The 21,218-nt window shown below is 39.3% G+C and overlaps 4 protein-coding genes, 1 long non-coding RNA gene and 2 other non-coding genes across 7 annotated transcripts in view; 4 read left to right on the forward strand and 3 right to left on the reverse strand.

Annotated features, from left to right (window-relative positions):
• LOC119475136 overlaps positions 1-1,362 on the reverse strand; it is a 6,851-nt gene extending 5,489 nt beyond the window's left edge. The window contains exon 1 of the long non-coding RNA XR_005203725.1: positions 1,205-1,362. This is a non-coding gene — a long non-coding RNA (uncharacterized LOC119475136). The remainder of the gene's footprint in view (positions 1-1,204) is intronic.
• A 171-nt stretch (positions 1,363-1,533) lies between these two features.
• Positions 1,534-1,606, reverse strand: trnav-aac. The gene has a single exon. It is a non-coding gene; the product is annotated as a tRNA-Val (tRNA).
• A 392-nt stretch (positions 1,607-1,998) lies between these two features.
• Positions 1,999-2,071, reverse strand: trnav-aac. Its single transcript has one exon. It is a non-coding gene; the product is annotated as a tRNA-Val (tRNA).
• Positions 2,072-3,839: 1,768 nt separating this feature from the next.
• On the forward strand, positions 3,840-5,254 carry LOC119475983. The gene is made up of 3 exons (XM_037749143.1): positions 3,840-4,695; positions 4,885-4,960; positions 5,095-5,254. The coding sequence occupies exons 1-3, from the start codon at positions 3,969-3,971 to the stop codon at positions 5,252-5,254; spliced, it is 963 nt and encodes a 320-aa protein (XP_037605071.1). The 5' UTR covers positions 3,840-3,968.
• A 186-nt stretch (positions 5,255-5,440) lies between these two features.
• On the forward strand, positions 5,441-11,043 carry LOC119475193. The gene is made up of 5 exons (XM_037747655.1): positions 5,441-5,786; positions 5,901-6,011; positions 6,176-6,253; positions 6,361-7,227; positions 10,463-11,043. The coding sequence occupies exons 1-5, from the start codon at positions 5,705-5,707 to the stop codon at positions 10,504-10,506; spliced, it is 1,182 nt and encodes a 393-aa protein (XP_037603583.1). The 5' UTR covers positions 5,441-5,704; the 3' UTR covers positions 10,507-11,043.
• On the forward strand, positions 7,330-10,392 carry LOC119475192. Its single transcript, XM_037747654.1, has 3 exons — positions 7,330-7,471; positions 7,706-8,862; positions 9,177-10,392. The coding sequence occupies exons 1-3, from the start codon at positions 7,332-7,334 to the stop codon at positions 10,238-10,240; spliced, it is 2,361 nt and encodes a 786-aa protein (XP_037603582.1). The 5' UTR covers positions 7,330-7,331; the 3' UTR covers positions 10,241-10,392.
• Positions 11,044-14,262: 3,219 nt separating the features above from the next.
• On the forward strand, positions 14,263-19,734 carry ncf1 (neutrophil cytosolic factor 1). The gene is made up of 11 exons (XM_037747595.1): positions 14,263-14,405; positions 14,501-14,581; positions 14,687-14,762; positions 15,964-16,129; positions 16,223-16,281; positions 16,607-16,729; positions 17,101-17,208; positions 17,288-17,405; positions 18,051-18,164; positions 18,980-19,143; positions 19,262-19,734. The coding sequence occupies exons 1-11, from the start codon at positions 14,334-14,336 to the stop codon at positions 19,441-19,443; spliced, it is 1,263 nt and encodes a 420-aa protein (XP_037603523.1). The 5' UTR covers positions 14,263-14,333; the 3' UTR covers positions 19,444-19,734.
• Positions 19,735-21,218: the final 1,484 nt, after the last annotated feature.

Genomic DNA, 21,218 nt, shown 5'->3' on the forward strand with positions numbered 1-21,218 from the left:
TTCTGAGTATAAAAACAATATTCTAAAATATTTTACAACACACTTATGTATGTACTGTCTGTAGTAAGTGTAACACTGAACAAAAAAAAGGCCTAAGTCATTATGATGAATGGAGAAGAAGTGTTTTCCATTCATCATAGTGTTTTACATTGAGCATATCAGTGTTCAACTGGTTCTTATAAATGTCTATTCATATGATGGTTTGTGTGTGTCATTTGAAAACAAAATACCATTTTGAGAAGAAATAACATTGTTTTGAATGTAAAGTTTCATTTTGCAGGAGAATTGAGGGGTTTTGCCCATTGTGTGTGTGTTTTTTGATTTGTGTGTAGAGTTCTGAGAATATGAGGCATGCTTTCAGAAAATGTGTGTAAACAATCGAGAAAAACTGTAATTCAGCCACCAGTCTGAACATATATGATGACCCCTAGAGCTACTATGGAAGAGTGCAGTCTTATTATTTATTTATGCTTTTTTTTTTGTTCCTTGAATTATTTTCTACCCCCTTTTATTTTTGTTATTATATTATTATTTTTTTTTAATTTAAGTTATTTTTCCTATCCAATTGTGCCTCGTATATTAGAAGTATTGAGTTTAGATTACAATGCCTTAATGTTTGTAAATTAATTTTCTTCAATAAAAAAAAAAGAGCCATGAGGAGGAGCAGAAGTCTAGTTTTCTCTCAGAACACTTGAATTACAATATGCTGAAAGGTTATTATGGAATTTTTGCCCAATGACGCCAAAAACATGATAAAATAATGATCCTAAAACTGTTCGCCTCATCTCTAAGGAAAGCGAACGTTCGCCTCCTCTCCAGGGAAAGCGAACATTAGCTTCTTCTCCAAGGAAAGCGAAGAAGCTAACGTTAGTTTTCCTTGTTCGCTTTCTTTAGACGAAGAAGCTAATGTTCGCTTTCCTTGTTTGCTTTCCTTAGAGAAGAAGCTAACGTTCGCCTCATCTCAAAGGAAATCGAAGAAGCTAACGTTCGCTTTCCTTGAGAGGAAGCGAACATTAGCTTCCTCTCTAAAGAAAGCGAACAAGAAAAGCGAACGTTAGCTTCTTCGTCTACGGAAAGCGAACAAGGAAAGCTAACGTTCGCTTCGCTTTCCTTAGAGAGGAAGCGAACGTTAGCTTCTTCTCAGAGGACTAACGCTCTGTTTTAGCACAACAAACCGACAAAGAGCCTAAATATGAGCACTTACCGAAGACCGTGCACAAACCGGTCGTCCAGGTGGTTGAAGAGGTTCGTGAAGTATATGTTCATGAAGTTTTTCGGACCTAAACTTCTCACGTGTTGCTGCAGAGCTGCAGAGCTGCAACACGCCGCCAAAACAACCAGAAGTAGAAGAAGCAGCAGAGAAACTCCTCCCTAAATACGCCTCCTTAAAGGTTGCGTTCAGGGACGCATCGGGAATACCGGTAATACATGTAACCAATAAGGGACACTCATTAATCAGTCCAGTAGATAATCAGTAAACTCCGTGTAAATGATATAAAGTATGAGGATTAATCGTAGCAAAAAAGCAATAAGTGTTTCCGCCCGGTCTCGAACCGGGGACCTTTCGCGTGTTAGGCGAACGTGATAACCACTACACTACGGAAACGCTGTGGTCAAGAGGCGTTCAGGTACCTATAGGAAACTATGCTTCCGTGCTGTATTACGACTTCATATAGAGCTATACACGCAAGCGTCACTTTCAGGAACATACCGTAAACCATTCTTTCATAAACATGGGTTGTACTATCTCCTCAAGGACATATAACATATAAACATAATATATATACATATATATATATATATATATATAAACATTATCTTTATCTAAAGTAAAATGCAGCCATGTTGACATTATCCCCCTAAAAAGCCGCGTTTGGGGACGCATCGGAAATAACCGTTTTATGTCTCATTAAGGATTGATCTTGCTGTCCAAGAAAGCATCAGAGAGTATGATATATTGTTCCATACAGTATGAACACCTTATCAAAAGGAAAACAATGTTTCCGCCCGGTCTCGAACCGGGGACCTTTCGCGTGTTAGGCGAACGTGATAACCACTACACTACGGAAACTCCGTGCACATGAGGCGTTCAGGAACATTAAGGAAACTCTCACTTCAGATATATATAACAGAGTCCAGACTTACTGTGTGTACACATGAAAACTTAAAAAAAGAAAAACGACAGCATAAATGTGTTCTGATTATTATCCCTGATCTAATAAACAAACAGAAACAGTAGGTAAACTGGCAGATTTGATGTGTACATAAACATAAATATGATGAAAGAAATTAAAAGATGATGTTTCCGCCCGGTTTCGAACCGGGGACCTCCCGCGCGGCACCCGGGGATTCTTTAGCTAAAGCGCCCTAAACACATTTCCATTCATTCTCTATGGTAGTGCTGAACCACTACGGATGCAATATATCTTTGGCCGCTATTGTTTGTTTGGCGCCCTTTTTCCGAGGAGAGGAGTTGTTGTTTCCTTCGCCACTCTGTCACTGTTGGTCTGGATGATCTACACTTCACATCGACTTGAGCTTGAGCTACGCTGTGTGGACATTACGCCAAACGGTGAGTTATATTTAGATAAATAAAGATTACCAACATGTTACTATAATGTATCCTGGCGCTGTCTGACGTGTTCTTGCTTGTGTGAGCGCTATAAAGTTAACGTTAGCCGTGTTTCTCCCGTTTATTGTGTCGCCGCGGTACTTTCGGATGAATTACAAGCTAACGTAACATTATTAACAATGAACCAACATGTTATTATAATGTATCCTGGCGCTGTCTGACGCGTTCTTGCTTGTGTGAGCGCTATAAAGTTATCATTAGCCGTGTTTCCTCAGTTTATTGTGTCGAGCTGCTGCGGTATATTCGGATGAATTACAAGCTAACGAAACTTCACATTCCTTAGGTTGAAAGCATCACGTTGTTAGTTAACATTAATGTCTAATGTAGCGTTAACTACGGTATATCAGCAGCTTACATCAGCAGTAAGGTTAGATATAACGTTACTCTGGACACACTAACGTTACTTTACATACACACATTGACAGAATGATAAATGAACAAGCTTCATATGAATCATAAAGTCGTCGTGTTTGCACTTAACGCTACGTCGACTACTTTCAGTCTCCGTTGTATAACGTTGCTGTTGTCACAGCATGTACTTATACTTAAGGTTTTTAATGCAGGACTTTTACTTGTAGCAGAGTATTTCTACACTGTGGTATCAGTACTATCACTGAAGTACAAGATCAGAGTACTTCTTCCACCTCTGTTAAAATGAGAGAACACCAGAATATTGTTAATTAATTGAGAACCAATGTCTCAGGGTTTTTCATACTTTGTCATGTTGTGTACAACGTACTATTCATGCTTAATTTTAACACTTATTATATGCTTCTATACCATATTACAATTTTCAAAATACTAAATAGGCCACGTTTGTCTGAGCTTGTCAAAAGCAGAATATATCAAATATAGTCTAATGCATGTCTGTTTGGGATAGGAAAGGTGAATTGAATGCAGGGCGTTGCTGGATAAGACACTTCACACTTCAGTGTTACTTGAGTCAGAATCACTGGTTGGGGGTGGGGGGGCTGAGCTCCCTTCACCTTCAAGTTCTTTCCCATGGGTAGTTCAAAGCATTTAACCCATGGGGGGGGGGTCTATCTTTGAAGTGTAAATAGTCTGCCTCAACAACCAGAGCTCATCGTTAAGACATACACAAAGGCAGGCACTTAATCAAGGTACTATACAAAGTAGTAAAGGTAATATTAAAGTAAAGGTATTTGATATCATTTTTTTTTTCTTCAAAACCCTGATAAATACAGTGAGAATATGTAGACAGTAAAGGGGCTAGAGCTGAGATGTGAACCTCCTAATTCCTGCTCTCCCTTGAGACCCTCACTATTAACATTTGTTATGAAAACAATGCCTGTCTATAACATATTAATAGATCAATATGCTTTTCTTCATTACAGGTAAAATGCAGAAAACTGTTTTTTTCCCTGGGAGAATGAGTGTCACATTCCGCAAGGGACCACTTGGATATCTCCGTCAGGATCCAACGGATGCAGCCAAACTCCTTAAAGACAACCCCTCTCTACAGGACAAGTCTGCACCCGTGAAGGAGGAGCTGGTCAGGAAAAATGCACTGTCTGTGATCATTTTAAGAGGAGGGGATGCTTCAGATAAAACTGAGGTGGCTGGAGAATACATCCTGCAGTTTGGGAAATATAAAGGGAAGTCCTTCCGCTGGCTCCTTGAAAATGACATTGGGTATACCATCTACCTAATCAAGAACCAGCAAAAGGAGGAGACTGCAGGAGTGTTCATGGCAGGGGGGCACAGCAAGGACAGCCTGCTGTCATTTGTGAGCTATGCCCTCAGCTTTCAAGAAATCCAGTCTCTTCTCAATTATGAGAAACAAAAGCCAGTTGTGACAGCAGCAGCAGCAGCAGCAGCATCAGAGGATGACCAGCTGGTTGGTTTTGGCTCTCGTGCCAAAAGCACCTGGAGAGAGATTTGGGACAGCAGGGATGATGGCTATGCAGCCTTTATTATGAGGAAAAGCTGTGCTCCAGGAACAAAGATGCACAAACTACAAGTGTACCTGCAGAAGAAGCTGCCCTCCCCCTCTGGCTCCTCTCTGGTGACACATGCCTCACAGGCCCCTGCTGAAGCCATGGGTGGGTCTTGTTTTCCATTTGTTTTGTCAAAAAAATGTATATGCTGTCATGGTATCCAGTGTATTTTAGTACACCAAAGGGAGTAAACTTCGTCTTCCATTATTTCAGTGGTGATTTTATTCATACTATCCTAAGTACAGTAAAGCCATATTTTTAGTACATTCTAATTCTTGTCTGTTTGCATCACAGTGATGGATGAAGATGAAGAGCTGGAGAGAGCGATGCTGGGTATCTGTCCTTCCAAGCAACATGTGCAGAGCTGTGAGTAAACATTTGTTGTCTTATATTGGTTTGTTTCTACTGCCTGAAGATTCAAAATAATTTACAGTTCAGCCTGTTTAATATTAATTGTGTATTCTATATAGTTTATATTTAATTGTTTTTGTTTGTGTTTTACAGCTGTTTCTGCACCATCAGCATCAACTGCCAGACGACAGGCTTCGGGAACAGAAAGAGGTTCTTAACCAAACAAAAACGTCCTGTCGTCGACAGAGACTCTGGGACCATGAATTCTTATCCCAAACCGAAGCATGACATAAACCGTTCCTTCTCATGTTGACCATGTTCTGGTCATGTTTGTGTTTTGCTGTTCAACTTGTTGTCCTAGTGACTATGAATTGATTCCAGTCATGGCGAGGGTAAGTAGCACTCTTTATTCCAGTTTTTAGACTTATATGATGAATATATATATATATATATACATATATATATATATATATATATATATATATATGTATATACATATAGGACTGCTGTGGTTACTAACACTTGTATGCATGTGTTTGCAGTGTGCCATGTTGCTTCCCCTGCTTAGGCTAAATTGTAATGACTGACTACTAAATATTTATCCATACAGAACTAAACTGCATGTGTATGAATGAAATTCTTTATACTTTAATGTAACAAACAGTCTGTTTAACTATATAAGGCTGAGATAAGCAGGTGAAGTAAAAGATGGATAATGTATGCCTTTACTAACACCAGTTTTTTTTATATTGTCAAAATATAAATGACTGACAAGATTTTTTCTGTTGTAGTACCATCTGCTACACTGTCCACACCAACTGAACTGACGGGTTCACAAGTAGATGGTAAATGCATTATATTTCTTTTTATCCATTTAAACCTTTCTGTCATATTCCCTCTGATTATGTCCGTTATAAACCAATAATTGATTACTTTTTGTGGTCCTTATCTCCTTGCAGCCCCTGCTCTGCCGATGGTAAAGAGACCTGTGCCCCTTCCTCAGGAGCTGATGTTCCTGATGCCAGAAACACCAGGACCCTTGCCAACAGAGACAACTGTCACTGTTCCAGGTGTGTATTATTTTAACTGTATTTGCATCTTAAAAATATCCATATGTAGTGTCCATCGGAACTGTTCTCATTGATGTAAATCAGATACTGGTGCACAATGTCATAGTCAAGTTTTTTATTTATCTTACTGTGAATAATAATGAAATGTTTAATATTCTATATAGTGTCAGAGGCACTTCCGATTTCTCCTGAGACGTCTGCAGAGCCCATTCAACCGCCGCTGCAACCGCCAAGAGCTCAAAGTAAGTATTTGAATGTTCTTGATTTGGCTGTGTGCGTGTCAAAGAGATAGAATCAAGTCAACACACAATCTTAATAATTTGCTATGTCTTTCTTCTTGCCTGACCAGGTCAGCCATTACCCAGGCCATCAGCTGTCCCCAGCTGTCCTCCTCCACAGCTTCCTGGCTATGACCATGATGTCAGTCAGTGGAACTGTTCACAGCAGCAGAGGATCTGGATGAAGACAGAGCTGGAATCCCTGGGTCTCTGGCCAGGCTCCATTCCTGTGCGCAACCCCATGAAGATGCTGTCACTGTGGCGTCTCCCTCCCCAGCCAGAATTAATTGACAGCATCTCTGATCTTCCATCCCCAAAGTACTTTCAGCTCCATCCCTTTTTCATATGGAAGCCAGAGAATGACAACTTGATGGCGAGGCTGAGGAACAACGACACTCTGCCATGTATTGAAGGTTGTGCTCAGCCTCAAGTTACCTCTGCAGGTGTTGGTAGGCCTCGTGTGATTGTTGGCATCACTGGACAGTACTACCTGTTGTCATCCAGGCTGTGCTGCAAAGTTTGCCGGAAGAGGTGGTATGCTGACAACCCACTGTGGCTGGAAAAGCTTCCAAAGAGGTTCACAAACCTGTTGCCAGCAATACTGACCTACAAAAAGGCCATCTGTAAATCGGTCATGGACGAGCTCAGACGCACAGGTAACTCACCCACCGACATGACAAAGCAGATCATGGAGATGATGCACCTGAAATACGAACGTGCTCACCTGGCCTACCTCCTCAGCTGCCAAAACACCATGGATGGCGAGGCAGGGAGGTATGACCAAAGAACCATCACTCAGTTCATAAGACAGGAAACCAAGCCAGCTCCCTTCGGGGACTACGGGGATTCAGATGGCTGGAACGGGATCTCTGTGTCTGCACACTACCTGACTGACTGCCTGCTGCATGAGTATCAACACCAGGAAGATGCCATCAAAAACTTTCTGCAGGGCACCTTTGGACAGGCGTTCCGCTCAGACCACACACGGAAAGTTGCCAGGAAGGTCACCTTTTCATCCGGGACCATGTCATCATATGCGGTCATGAATGAGAACTGGATGATCCTTTCATGGGTGATGGTGCAGTCTGAGACAGAGAAGTCCCTCAAGCCCCTGTACGAGGGACTAGCACACCGCTACAGCACTGCAGGCCTAGAGAAGGCACAATACCAGTGGGTAGACAGGTACGTTATCATCAATATTTTTTTCTATTATTGGTGACATGAACAGCTCATAATCACAACTTACATTGCTTTTCATATTTCATATTTCCAGTTCGATGAAAGAAAATCCCTTTGCATTCATTCAGCTCATAGGAATAATTATATTGTCATGACTGAATACACTGGACTGCACATAGTGATTGATATGACTGCTTTAACATTCATGGCTATATTTGTCTCCATTCTTTCTTTCAGGGATTGCTGTGCAGCGTTTAAGGTGGCAGAATCTTGTGCAGGAGAGCATCTGAACTGGGATGCTTGGAGGACAACTGATGCCATTGTTGCTGAGGCCACTTCTGGTAACCTGCTGAACGTCTGTGCATCACGATCAGACTTCAATACAAACATGACCATCAAGCTGGACTTGTTCCACTGTCTGAGGCGGTTTCTCCGGGAGTGTGTGTCAGAGCACCATCCTCTGTACAGCTCTTTTGCCCAGTTTCTGTCTGCAGCCTTTTCTGTGGTGGACCAGGAAGACCTGCAGAGGCTTAAAGACGCCTATGCCTTCTGTGGAATTCAGCCTGCCAACCCAACAAAGCCACACACTCGCGAGCACTGCAGGACCAGAATTCCACTGCCTGAGGAGCTCATCAAGAGAGTCGAGGGAGTTTTCCAGCACTTTCACCTCACGTGTGATCCAAATGGTGCTCCTCTCTTCAAGCCCTCTATGCTGAAGACATGGCGGATTCAGCGTGTGCACATCCTGCGAGGTTGCCTGAGTGATCCTGAGGTGGAGGGTGGGATCTTGTACAGGCATGGAGGAACAGTGCAGCTGAATCATGTGAAGGGTGAAGGTGCTAGAGTTCCTGTTTGGATCCCCATCAGAGGCACATCCCAGCAGGAGGGATACCATTTCCACCAGGCTCAGTGGGTCACTGGAACACGTGTCTCCACAGAGCTGTTTCAGGCACAGGGGATGACAGGGGTGGCGCGGTGGAATTACCAGCGTCTGGTGGACTTGAAGCAGCCGGGTGTCCACCTCCCAGCTGTCTTTGATCCAGCATTGATGGCAGAGCTCAATGCAGTCTCTGAACGGGTGTTGGGGCACGTGAAATATCCTGCTTTTCAACTCTCTAACAGAGACACTGGAGAGAAGTTTGGCCTGGAGTATGTTGAGCCTGGTTGCCGCCCAGTTCCTCTAGACTGGGACAAGCACAGGAGCAAGACCGACTCTACCACAGACCGGAATCCACCTCCGCAAAGCAGCCAGCTCACTGCCCAGTCTGAGCCTCTTCAGTCATCCTCCATGGCACCACAGAAGCTGTTTCAGTTTGCTGCATGCCCTCCTGCTGACCTTGCTGTAAAACCAGAAGTGACTCCAAGTACAACTCCCGAGCCTCAGACAGAGCCAGGTAAACATTTGACAGACAGACAAAGTACTTGACAAAACTTCAGCATCAGTAACTGGATTTCAATCATATTTATTTAGTAAATACCTTAATAGATGTGTTGCATCTTTCTTTTCTTAGAGATGAGACAATATGAGGGCCTTATTTGATGTGTTAATGAATCTACTTTTACATAAACATACCAGTCAGCCATGAGCCATTATCTAAAAAATCTGACAAAGTATAAAATGTTTTCACCCATGCGAGTGTATGAATTGGGGTTTTCCCCCTTCTGTGTGCCAGAATGATTTATTGTACTCCGTCTTTTATTTTTATAGAAACCACATCTCCGCCGTCTCTGCCCCTGCTGTCCTCCCCAACTGGAGCTCGCACTGGACCTGTGAAGACTGGTGGGAGGGTATTTGTGTTGGACCACAAGCGCTGGCCAGCCCCTATGAAGCAGGTTATTGACAACCTGCTGAACAAACACCGTGGGCAGAAGGACATGCTCAAGCTTGTGGACCAGGACTATGCTGCTCTAGTTCACAACACCTGTACAGACCCAAACAGCATGCTCCACCCAACTACCAAACTACATATTTCACAGTACGTAAAGCACCTCAGTAAATTATTAAACACCAGCTCCTCTTTAAACACCAGCCCCGAAAAACTGCAAGAGAGGCAGGAACTCTGGCACTCTCTGTCAGAGGGCAGTGAGACTACCACTGTGCCGGTTGTTACCATGCCTGTTGCAGTTTTTAACCCACCTCCACCTGTTCAGACCCTTGCCACACCTCTAACGCAAGCATCAATTGAGAAAATTGTTCATAACATAATGGAAATCCAACAGCAGCACCAACACCAGCCTCAGCAACAACAACCACAGCAAAAGAAGGCACACACAAAAACATGTCTTTCCTGTGGCCAGCCAAAGTCGAGGTATGAGAATGATGGTTCTTCCATCCACTTCTTCTTCCAGCAAGGTCCTGTCAGATATTTCTACTGCTCCACTAAAGTTTTCAAGGCTTATGGTGCTGAAGGTCTGACAAACCCCAAAATGCCCTTTCAAGACTTTGCAGCTACAAAGTTCTTCCAGCAGGAACTGGACGCCACAAAAAAAAGGGTGGAGGAGCGAGGACAGCAGAAGAGGAAAAGGACTGACTCCCCACAGACAGGTCGCAAGTGTCGGTTCTGTAAGATGGAACTGAAACAGGGCCCAAACAGTCCTCACATTCACACTGGATTCCCTGGAATAGCAGGGAAGTACATTTACTGCCCTGCTAAAGTCTTTTCCCTCTACAAAGATCAGGGCATGGAGAAGGAGATGACCTGGAAGGAGTTCCAGGTGTCTGCTTTTTATGAGAGAGAAAAAAAGAGATGGGAAGTTGAAAGGGGAAAATGAGAGACAGCGAGGGGGAGTGTTTTACCATGTGATCACGTCTGTCCGGGTCAAATTGATCACTATAAGCAGATTATTTAAACAGCATTTGCATAGTAATGATTCTGTCCCAAGCTTTTTGATCCATATTTTATTTATTTGTTTTTACCTTTATTTTATTCAGGGGGAGGTTCACTGAGGGCAATGCTCTCTTTTTCAGGAACGCCCTGATCACATTCACACAGTTACACATTCACACCTGGAAGCTGCCCAGTACAACCACAGTCTGATCTGCTGGTCACTGAGCAACTCCACTGGAGCGGTTGGGGGGGCCTTGCTCAAGGGCACCTCAGTGGTGGTAATGAGGGAGGGCCACCACTGCCCCATATAAGCGGTTTATCAATGTAACCGTGATCACTGTAACCGGTTTCCACTGTATATACTGTATATTTTGCTCATGTAAATAATTATTACATTTATTATATACAATATTATATTTACTTTACCTTACATTTTTGTGTGATATATGTGTGACCTTGCAATATGGGCTCTGTTGAATATTTACTGTTACAGTTGTGGTTAATAAATACATTTCATTCACTAATGTCTACATGTCTCATTAATAAATTAATAATTTATAGTGAACAGTAAAGTCTCTAATTGAAGTAATTAAGTAATTGCAATTTAAATGTTACACATAGGAAGAAAACTCTGTAATATAATTGGTTAATAGCTTTAAGTAAGTCAAGAACTTGATATAACCAGACTAGTCTAATCTAATGATAATCAGAAGAAGTAAATAACAAACTAAGACTCACATTTCTTGATTCCCAAATAGCTCATTATCTTTGATAATGTATCACAGACTTTGTACCAAGTGGGATTCGAACCAGCTCCAGATAATCATTCTGAAATATTCAGGAGAAAACTGCTGGACCAGAGCTGCGTTTTCAGCACCTTGGACAGCGTTAATAAGTCTGCAATTTCATTGGCTGTCAGTGTATGCCACCTAAACGCAACTTACCTAATGATAATCAGAAGAAGTAAATAACAAACTAAGGCTCACATTTCTTGATTCCCAAATAGCTCATTATCTTTGACAATGTATCACAGACTTTGTACCAAGTGGGATTCGAACCTGCTCCAGATAATTATTCTGAAATATTCAGGAGAAAACTGCTGGACCAGAGCGGCGTTTTCAGCACCCTGGACAGCGTTAATAAGTCTGCAATTTCATTGGCTGTCAGTGTATGCCACCTATACGCGACTTGCCCCCGCGTGTGAGGCGAACGTGATAACCACTACACTACGGAAACCACTGTACATGATTATGATGACGTATTAGAATAAATATATGATCAAAAATATACACATTTAAAGTTGTACTATGAAATAAAATAAAATGTAAAAGTGCACAATACAAAAAAAACACCATGATACAGAAATACACCTGAGTGGAAGACCTGCTTTGAAAATATTACTCAAGTTACAGTAAAGATTTTTTTTTATAATATGATTATTGGGTTTTCTTATTTTCACAAACACAACAATAATAATAATAAAAAAACAAAAAACAACAACAAACAAACAAACACTGGTACAGCTCAGATCAAAACATTTATATAGGAGGTCATAGGAAGTAGTCCATAGTGCAGCGAAGTCACAGGATTTATGAGTTCATGTTCAGGAGACTCCTTGTGAAATAACGGAGGAGAGATCAGATCTAATATAATTCAGATAGGGCTGCCAAATATTGTAGAACTGATCTACTTTGGCATGTAGAATAATTGTGAGATATTCCAAAGGGACCATCTCAAATATGACTTTACGCCAGCCTTGAACAGAGGGTTTCTTATCATGGTAGTAATATATTTTTTCTAGCCGCAAATGTAAGAATGTTATATCATGACTCCAAATATCAGAGTTGCACTTACAACTCTAAGGGGTTGTTAAAAGTTCTGGAAGCAAGACCTTGAGATAAGACTATTTGGTCATTTCTATGGGTCTGTTATTTTGGATAATTTCCTGGAAAAAAAGTAGGGCCTTGTCTTAATTAATCTACTGATAATCTAAGTCTATAAAATGTCAGAAAATAGTAGAAAATGTCCATCACAGTTTCCCAAAGTTGAAGTTGACATCTTCATCTTGTTTAGTCTGACCAACAGCCCAAAACCCAAATACATTCAGTTTACAATGATATAAAACAGACAGGCAGTAAATATTCATGATTAAGAAGCTGTAACCAGGGACATTTTGGTATTTCTGCTTAAAAAACTTACTTAAAGGGGACATATCGTGCTCATTTTCAGGTTCATACTTGTATTTTGGGTTTCTACTAGAACATGTTTACATGCTTTAATGTTAAAAAAAAAACTTTATTTCCTCGTACTGTCTGCTTGAATATACCTGTATTCACTCTCTGTCTGAAACGCTCCGTTTTAGTACATTGCAACGGAATTGCGTTGCTAGGCAACAGGTTGGGTCCATGTTTACTTCCTGTCAGCTGATGTCATTCACATACATTGCAACCAGAAATAAACTGGGACACTTTGAGAATGTTTACGTTTAAAACTGTGAAATGGTCTAAATATTGTAGATTTGTGACATCACAAATGGACAGAAATCCTGACGGCTTGTTTCAAAAGCTCAGTTTCTGAATACAGGCTTTGTGTATTTCTCTGTGGATTAAGCGTTTCGATACTTTCACAGTATTTATATAGAACTTAAACCTGCTTTATAATATAAAAGCCATGAAAATGTCATTTTTTACCATATGGGACCTTTAAACAATTATTAAAATAGTAATTTTTCTGTATTATTTTCGTTTGTTTTGTTGGTTGCGTTGGGTATAAGTTGATTTCCACTCTGACTCTGGATGAAAACATTAAACACACACAAAGCAACAATTTGATTTGATCTCTTTGTGTATCAGCTATCAGATTATTTCTAAATCAACAGCAGCGGTGAACGTTTGAAATAGATAAGAAACCTTAATACAAACTAAAGTCTTTTTTTTTTCCTTGGAGGCCACAATGGAGGAAGTTAGTTCATGTGGGTTTGTTTGTGTTTTTTTTCCACACTGTTTTTGTTCCTCTTTGACGGTTTGCAAAACAAAGATTTGGAAATCACAAGTTTATCTGCAAGCCCACACGAGTGACACAAAGAGCGGTTGCTACAGACATAAAAGATCATTGTAATCAACATGGTGATTCCCCCTCTGGACTTTTGAGAAAATGCTCAACAGAGGGGAATTTGTATGTTACGTGTATGACTTCTTCAAATTGAACTGATTCTGAGGTCATGGGGCAGAGTGGCCATCGGGACTACTAGGAAGATTCCTAGTATAAAAAATACGGATATATATACAGGACTGAAGTGTAAATAAATATTTTGTTTTCAAAATCATCCAACCCTACTTGTAACAAAACATTACAATTAACTTTCACAAACTGAAAATTTCATTTACAAGTAAAAGTCCTGCATTCATAAATCTTACTTAAGTAAAAGTACAAAAGTATTATCACAAAATATACTTAAAGCACCAAAAGTAAAAGAACTCATCATGCAGAATAATATAAATGATATTCCTGGATTATAAATATTGATGCATTAATGTGTTCATCACTTAATGCAGCTGGTAAAGGTGGAGCTCATTTTAATGACTTTATATACTGCTGGGTAGTTTAATCTATAATAAAACATAATTTATTAGTCAATTTATATTTTGATTTAATAATCTCAATCTGTAAAGTGACTGAAATTATCAAATAAAAGTAGTGAAGTAAAAACTACAATATTTCCCTCTGAGATGTAGAGGAGTAGAAGTAGGAAGTAGCAGAAAATTGAAATACTCAAGTAAATTACCTCACTTAAGTACAGTACTGTTATTATTATGAATTTAAATATTATTATTATCATTATTCCAACAGTTAACGAGTGAAAGCAAAAGTATCTCCTTGTTTCTTTATCACTGTGACGGAAGTTACATTCGTCGAATGTAAAGAGGAAGTGACATTTGTGGTGCGTTGATGATATAAATACACGCACACACATAGAGAGAGTATATAAGCCTGGTCTGTTGTCTGGTATCACATTCGTCAGTCCGGTGTATCTCAGCATGGAGGAGACCTACGTCAGGCATGTGGAGCTGTTGGGCTTTGAAAAGCGTTCGTACCCGAGTCAGCACTTCGTAAGGCTTAAATCATTTACTCTGCAAATCCTCTTAAAAGCTACAAATGTAAGAGTCTACAAAATAACAGATGTTGTTGTGTTTAATATGTGCAGGTTTACATGCTGATGGTGAAATGGAGCGACCTCTCCGAGAAGCTCATCTACAGGACGTATCCTGAGATGTACGTCTTCCACGTGAGTTCCTCCGGCACTACAAAATAAAAGCTCTGCCCTTTACAAAGTAAAACCAAAATAAAATGCAGCTCTTGAATCAGAAATGTTTTCTGTTTATGTTCGCAGAAATCGCTGAAGGAGATGTTTCCCATCGAGGCGGGTGAAATAGAAAAGAAGGACAGAATCATCCCGTCATTACCAGGTAAGAAAATAATAATAATAATAATAATGTTCCCTATATTTAATGTTTGTATGTAAAAGAGTACAGATCTTTTTGGTTTTGTAGAATGTAATTCTGCTGCAGAGTGGAGAAATAAAACTAAATGATAATATTAATTACACCTCTAATCACAAACTATCTATAAGTGTGAAGTACAAGAGGCATTTTAAAGATCTTTTTTAGTCGAAACCCCCTCTGCATGCTGTAATGTTCTTTCAGGAAGCACCTGTGGTGATTTAACACACCCACTTCTCTATTTCTATATTTGTTGGAGCAGCCGAGAAGAGCTGCAACTAAAATGCTGAAATTATTGATGTCAAAATTTGGGTGTTTTTGGCAGCTTTGAGCAGCGGTTAAAGCTGAATTTGCAACCACGCAGACTAAAAATGAAGAACAAGCAAACAGCTACTTGTGTTAGCCCTCCAAAGGAAATACGAAAATGTAAAAATAGAATGGGACAGAACAGAAATACTGATTATTCATCTATTCTTGTAAGTAATTCAGTAATTTTACTTCTCAGAACATGGGATTTGCTGGTCTACCACTGCCTCGATCCGCTAGTTTGTTTGTGTGTTTGAGTGACTTTCGTGTTTTAGTTTGAATTTAGTCCTGTGAGACCAGACACACAGACATGAGATTGACATCCATCTTCTCATCTTACTCTCATAATGAAAATGAATAAACACATTTCCGCACATTAGAAGAAGTGAAACTAGAAACTTGGAGCTATTTTGTGATATGTGCCCGTCAGAGAAACTGCAGCTTGTTGCTTTCCCTTTTTTTAATGATGACAGTCAGGTGTCATAAAGGACACAGTGACAATGAGCACGTCTGTTTTGTCAGTTCCTGTTCGGTGTCACATACTCAAACTGCAATCATTGCCCTTGTGAAAGCTTAATTACAAAAGAAAAGCTTGTTGCAATGTAGAGGAAGAGAAGCAAAGACAGAACCTCAATACTGATGCAACAGCAGCCACAGGGCTGGAAATACACACTTCTTGAAAGCGGCGGTAGAAAGTAACAAAGTACGTTTACTCAGGTACAACTTTGAGGTACTTTGACTTTTAAAATGACTGTTTTTGTCAATGGAGTCTGGTGGCTTGGTTACAAACAAATAAAAGATATTAAACATATATTAAACAACATAATACCTGTGACTGATGTTCCTGTGTTTGTGTCCTCAGCGCCGCGGTGGCTGTACAGCGAGAAGTCACCAGAAACCAGGCAGACCACCTTGACGGAGTACTGCCACTCGCTCATCAACCTGCCGCCTCACATCTCCCGCAGCAAACACCTCTCCAGCTTCCTCAGGGTTCGACCCGAAGACGAGAACCCACCTGCCGCAAACCCGTCAGTATATCACACACACTTGGAAGATGTATCACTTCAAATAAGTCAAACAAACAGAAACTGACAAATGAAAAATTATCATTTCTTCTTCAGAATGAAAAGAAACGAGACGTTTGTGGTGTCCAGGGAGTTGGCCAGAGGCAACGTATCCGGTAAGAGTCTTTTTAAACCGCTTTACCAAATTCACTACATGCTTAAAGGTTTTCTGTTTGCCGCCGTCTTTGCCGAGGTCATTTAAAGATGATACATTTTTATACTTCAGCACTTCTTTAGTCTATTAAATCTACTGATTCTCTACTGATTTTTAATACATCTCATGTATAAATAAATAATAATCAAACAATATCAGTAAGTTAGAATCTACGGCCCCGACCACAGCTCTACAATATCAGTAAGTTTGAGTGTATTTCTGCAGCAAGCTGATAACTTCAGTTGTAACCTACTTGATTCAAGATAATTATGTGTTTTACCTCTCAGAGATTTCCAGCCCCATCATATTGGACACCTACAGCGTGATCGCAGACTTCACCAAGACGTCCAAACACGAGATCAATCTGCACGCCGGAGACCTGGTGGAAATTGTGGAGAAAAATCAGAACGGTGAGAAACGGTGTTAAACCGCCGAAACGTCAACGTGGTAACAACCTGATGCTCTGCAGCCAAACTTCACTAAACCACTGATTTACTACCTTTTCTAAACATCTATTAGATCGTCCAGTTTTACTTGAACATCCTGGCTCATTCTTAAAACTGTAAAGGCAACTCTGCAGTAAAATGAGAGGCTTTCTAAAGGGACTCTGGTGCTTAGAAACAGCTTTTGTCCACATGGGACCGCCAAAATCAACACAACGTTGATTTTGAGGTCCTTGTAGTAGTCTAAATATGAAAAACATATCTGGAATATATGCAACATCCCTTTATCTATAATAACTGAGGCCAGGTTTTGAGCTTGTGCTGTTTGTTGTGTTCAGGTTGGTGGTTCTGCCAGTGTGAGTCTAAACGAGGCTGGATTCCTGCGTCCTACTTGGAGCCCCTGGATGGACCGGAGGAGGCCGAGGACGCCGACCCAGACTACGAAGGTAGTTGCTGTTTACATTGTTTTCTTAATTGAATAACACATTTTCAGTGTTTTTAACAGTTGCTGTTGTGTTCCTGCAGGAGAGCTGCACATCACCATCACAGCCTACAAGGCGGAGCAGGAGGACGAGATGTCTCTGGAGGTCGGTGAAACCGTCGCTGTCATTCACAAGCTGCTGGACGGCTGGTGGGTCATCAGGTATGATCTACACAAACACACACAAGCACACACACACAAACACACATTAAAGTGTCAATAACTGATATCTTTATAATAACAAGAAGCAACTTGATGTATGAGCAACTTATGATCCTTTCAGTTAACTATGTTTATTTAGGATTTTGTGCATTTGGATATCGGTTTATTATTATTATTATTATTAGTAGTAGTTGCAGTGGTAGTAGTAATAATATTAAATAATAAATAATATTAACAATAATACTATTATTATCATTTTTTAAATTTTTTTTATTATCATTATTTTATATTTTAACTCTTTGTACTGCAACTGCAACACAACAATATCCCTCTGTGAAAAAAAATAATTTAAAGATTTTTGTGAATACAAATAGATGCCTTTGAATTTGAAAAGAAAATCATTTTGGCTACCTGAATTGAACCGACACCTTCCTGTTAAGCTAGTATGACATGGTTGGTACCAATGGATTAAATTACCTCAGAGGAGTCTGGTAGTTTTAAAGAGAGCATATAGATAACAGCTTCAGTTTCTCCAAACTCCATCTACTGTAGGTAATTCAATGACTATGGAGAAGTACTTCAAACAATCCCACTTTAAAACACCAAAACTTTGCCTTTAATATCTTCTAAAACGTCTCCTTACAGGAAAGGAGATGAGACCGGTCATTTCCCCTCCATGTACCTGCACAAGGCCGGCAAGAAAGAGCTATATGAAGCCGAGAGGACGAAGCTGCAGGGAAAGAAACCACCACCTCGCAGGTACGTCACCGATTACACAGGACGATGGTAGAAAAACAGAAGATTCATGTATTTTTGTCACATAAAATATATGATAAATTACCCTTCATGTTCGTAAAACGAATCTGTGTTGTAGATTACACATACGAAAATGTGTTTTGTGAGGTCACAGTGACCTTGACCAGCAAAATCAGTTCATCTTTGAGTCCTAGTGGATGTTTGTACTAGATGTAATGAAGATCCCTCCCGGCGTTACTGAGATATCGCGTTCACGAGAATGGAACAGGATGAACGGATAACCTAAAAACAAAATGCCTCCAGCCACGACAAGGCGCCAAGGCATAAAACACGCTCATGTTTCACAATTAGCACTTTAAAAATAACCAAAAGTGAAGAGATCGTACTAGTATAAAAGAATGCAGAGTATTTAATTGCATCACTCTTCCGCTGTAATGACTTGATACCACAGATGTTTGCACATAGTTCCTCTTTGCTGTTGTATTGTGTGACTTCAGGCAAAAGGGAAGTTCACTCTGTTGCACCACAGTTTGTGATTTCATTCCTCGTTGCTACAGCCTGAGCTGAACTCTGAGACCCACAATTGACTAATTTTTGTCTTTTTTAGTACAGAATATTTTAATCGATTGACACCCTAAAACATACACAAACTGACATAATCAGACATTTCTAACAATCCTTCGTAAGATTCACTGTCAAAGCATGTTTTCTCATCTCACTGTTAATATTTTGAAACTGGGAAACACTATTGTGAGATCACTCACCACCCACCGCCTCTACTTACCCACACATCTGTGTGTCCATTTTTTCCGTCTCAGATCCACCATCCGAAATGCCAAGAGCATCCACAAAAAGGCTCGCCAGCAGCTCAGCCAGGACGCCTACCGCAGGAACAGCCGCCGGTACCTCCAGCAGAAAGGCGTTCCGCAAAAGAACTCCAAGAACCCTGCAAAGTCACCGCTGAGGGAGATGAAGAACCAGGGTAATGAAAACATGTTTCCAGAGCAATTTAAACAACAAATACTTGCACTGTCTGGCACAACAATGTTCCCACAAAACCACTCTGAACACACCTAATAATGTTGTTTTATAACCAACAGACAACATTCCTGAGGTGTCCAGCTCCAGTTCGGAGAGCGAGTCGAAGAAGGAGGCTCCAATCATCCCCCCTCGGCCCAGTCCGGAGCTCATCCTGGAGCGCTGCAGCGACAACACCCGCAAGAAAGTCAGCATCCACGGGTCACGCACCAGTTCCAGCTCCAGCACCAGCTCCACGTCCTAGCACCGGGACTCTCCGCACTGTATGTTGTAAAAGGCGCAACGAAATACTTGAAGAGCTTTTTATTGTTTCTATTGTTTGAGTAAACATTTTGGGAAAATAAGTTATGTTGCATTACATTACAATAAATTATATGTTGTTTGGGAAAATTGTGACTTTAAATAATAACTGATAACTTATTTTATATTTTTCTTATAGTCAAAAAATCCTTTGAAAAGACCAAAACCAATAATGTGTTAGTTCAAGTTTTTTTCTCGTACATTTATTATTTTATTACCTCAGAGAATATTTAAGTTTTTTGCTCATAAATGTGTTTTTTTTCTCGTACATTTCTACTTCATAATGTCAGAAAATATTTAAGTTTTTTTCTCATAGTTTATGAGGTTTTCTCATATATATTACTTTATAATGTCAGAAAATATTCAAGTTTTTTTCTCATAATTTGCTGAGTTTTTTTTCATAAATATATTGCTTTATAATCTCAGAGAATATTAAAGTTTTTTTCTTATTCATTTGTACATTTTTTTCTTCATACATTTATTACTGTATAATGTCAGAAAATATTAAAGATTTGTTCTCATAAATTTGTGAGTTTTTTCTTGTAAAAGTATTACTTTATTATCTCAGAAAATATTAAAGTTCTTTCTCATTCATTTCTACGTTTTGTTTAATGTACATTTATTTCTTTATTTCCTCAAGAGAAATTTCAAGTTTTTCTTCTCATTGTTACTCAAGTCAAATCTTGATAGGACTTTTAGTTGTAGAGTATTTCCAGTGTTGGAATAAAACCAAGCATATTTACTAATGTTATGTTAATGTATTAGTAATAATGTTGAGGTTTGGAGTGTTGGTTGGACATTTGTCACTATTTTCACAAACCAAACAATCAATCGATTAACGGAGAAAATAATCAGCAGATTAACCCATAATGAAAATACTGTAATCATTGACTAGTAGCTCAACAAACTACAACAGTAAAAATCCTGCTTTTACATTAATGCATGAGTAATAATGATAATAATTTAATGATAGAATATATAGGCATATATTTGACTGATTATTATTACATACTTTTACGTAAGTGACATTTCAATGCAGGACTTTTACTTGTAACAGAGTATTTTAACATTACATCAGCACTTTAACTAAGTTAAGTGTCTAAAATACAAATTAATAAGAGAAAAAAAAAACATTAATATTCTCTGAGATTATAAAGCAATATATTTACGAGAAAAAACTCACAAATGAATGAGAAAAAAACATGAATATTCTCTGAGATAATAAAGTGATACATTTATGAGAAAACCTCATAAATTTCAGAAAAAAAACTTTAATATTTTCTGACATTTTAAAGTAATAAATGTACAAGAAAAACACAAATCTATGAGAAAAAACTTCAATATTCTCTAAGATTATAAAGTTATACATTTATGAGAAAACCTCAGAAAATTATGAGAAACAAACATGAATATTTTGTGACATTATAAAGTAATAAATGTACGAGAAAAAAAGACAAATTTATGAGAAAAAAACATGAATTTTCTCTGAGATAATAAAGTGATACATTTAAGAGAAAACCTCGGAAAATTATGAGAAAATAAACTTGAATATTTTCTGACATTATAAAGTAATACATGTACTTCCTCCACCACTGTGTATTTCTACACTGTGGGATTACTACTTTTAATGATGTAAAAGATCTTCAACCATTGTATTTTAATATCAGTTAACGTGCTATTAAGGTTTTCTTGATATAAGCTGGATCCCAGTTGTATTAG

This window comes from Sebastes umbrosus, chromosome 17 (genome assembly GCF_015220745.1).
Source record: "Sebastes umbrosus isolate fSebUmb1 chromosome 17, fSebUmb1.pri, whole genome shotgun sequence".
In the NCBI taxonomy this organism is placed as follows: domain Eukaryota; kingdom Metazoa; phylum Chordata; class Actinopteri; order Perciformes; family Sebastidae; genus Sebastes; species Sebastes umbrosus.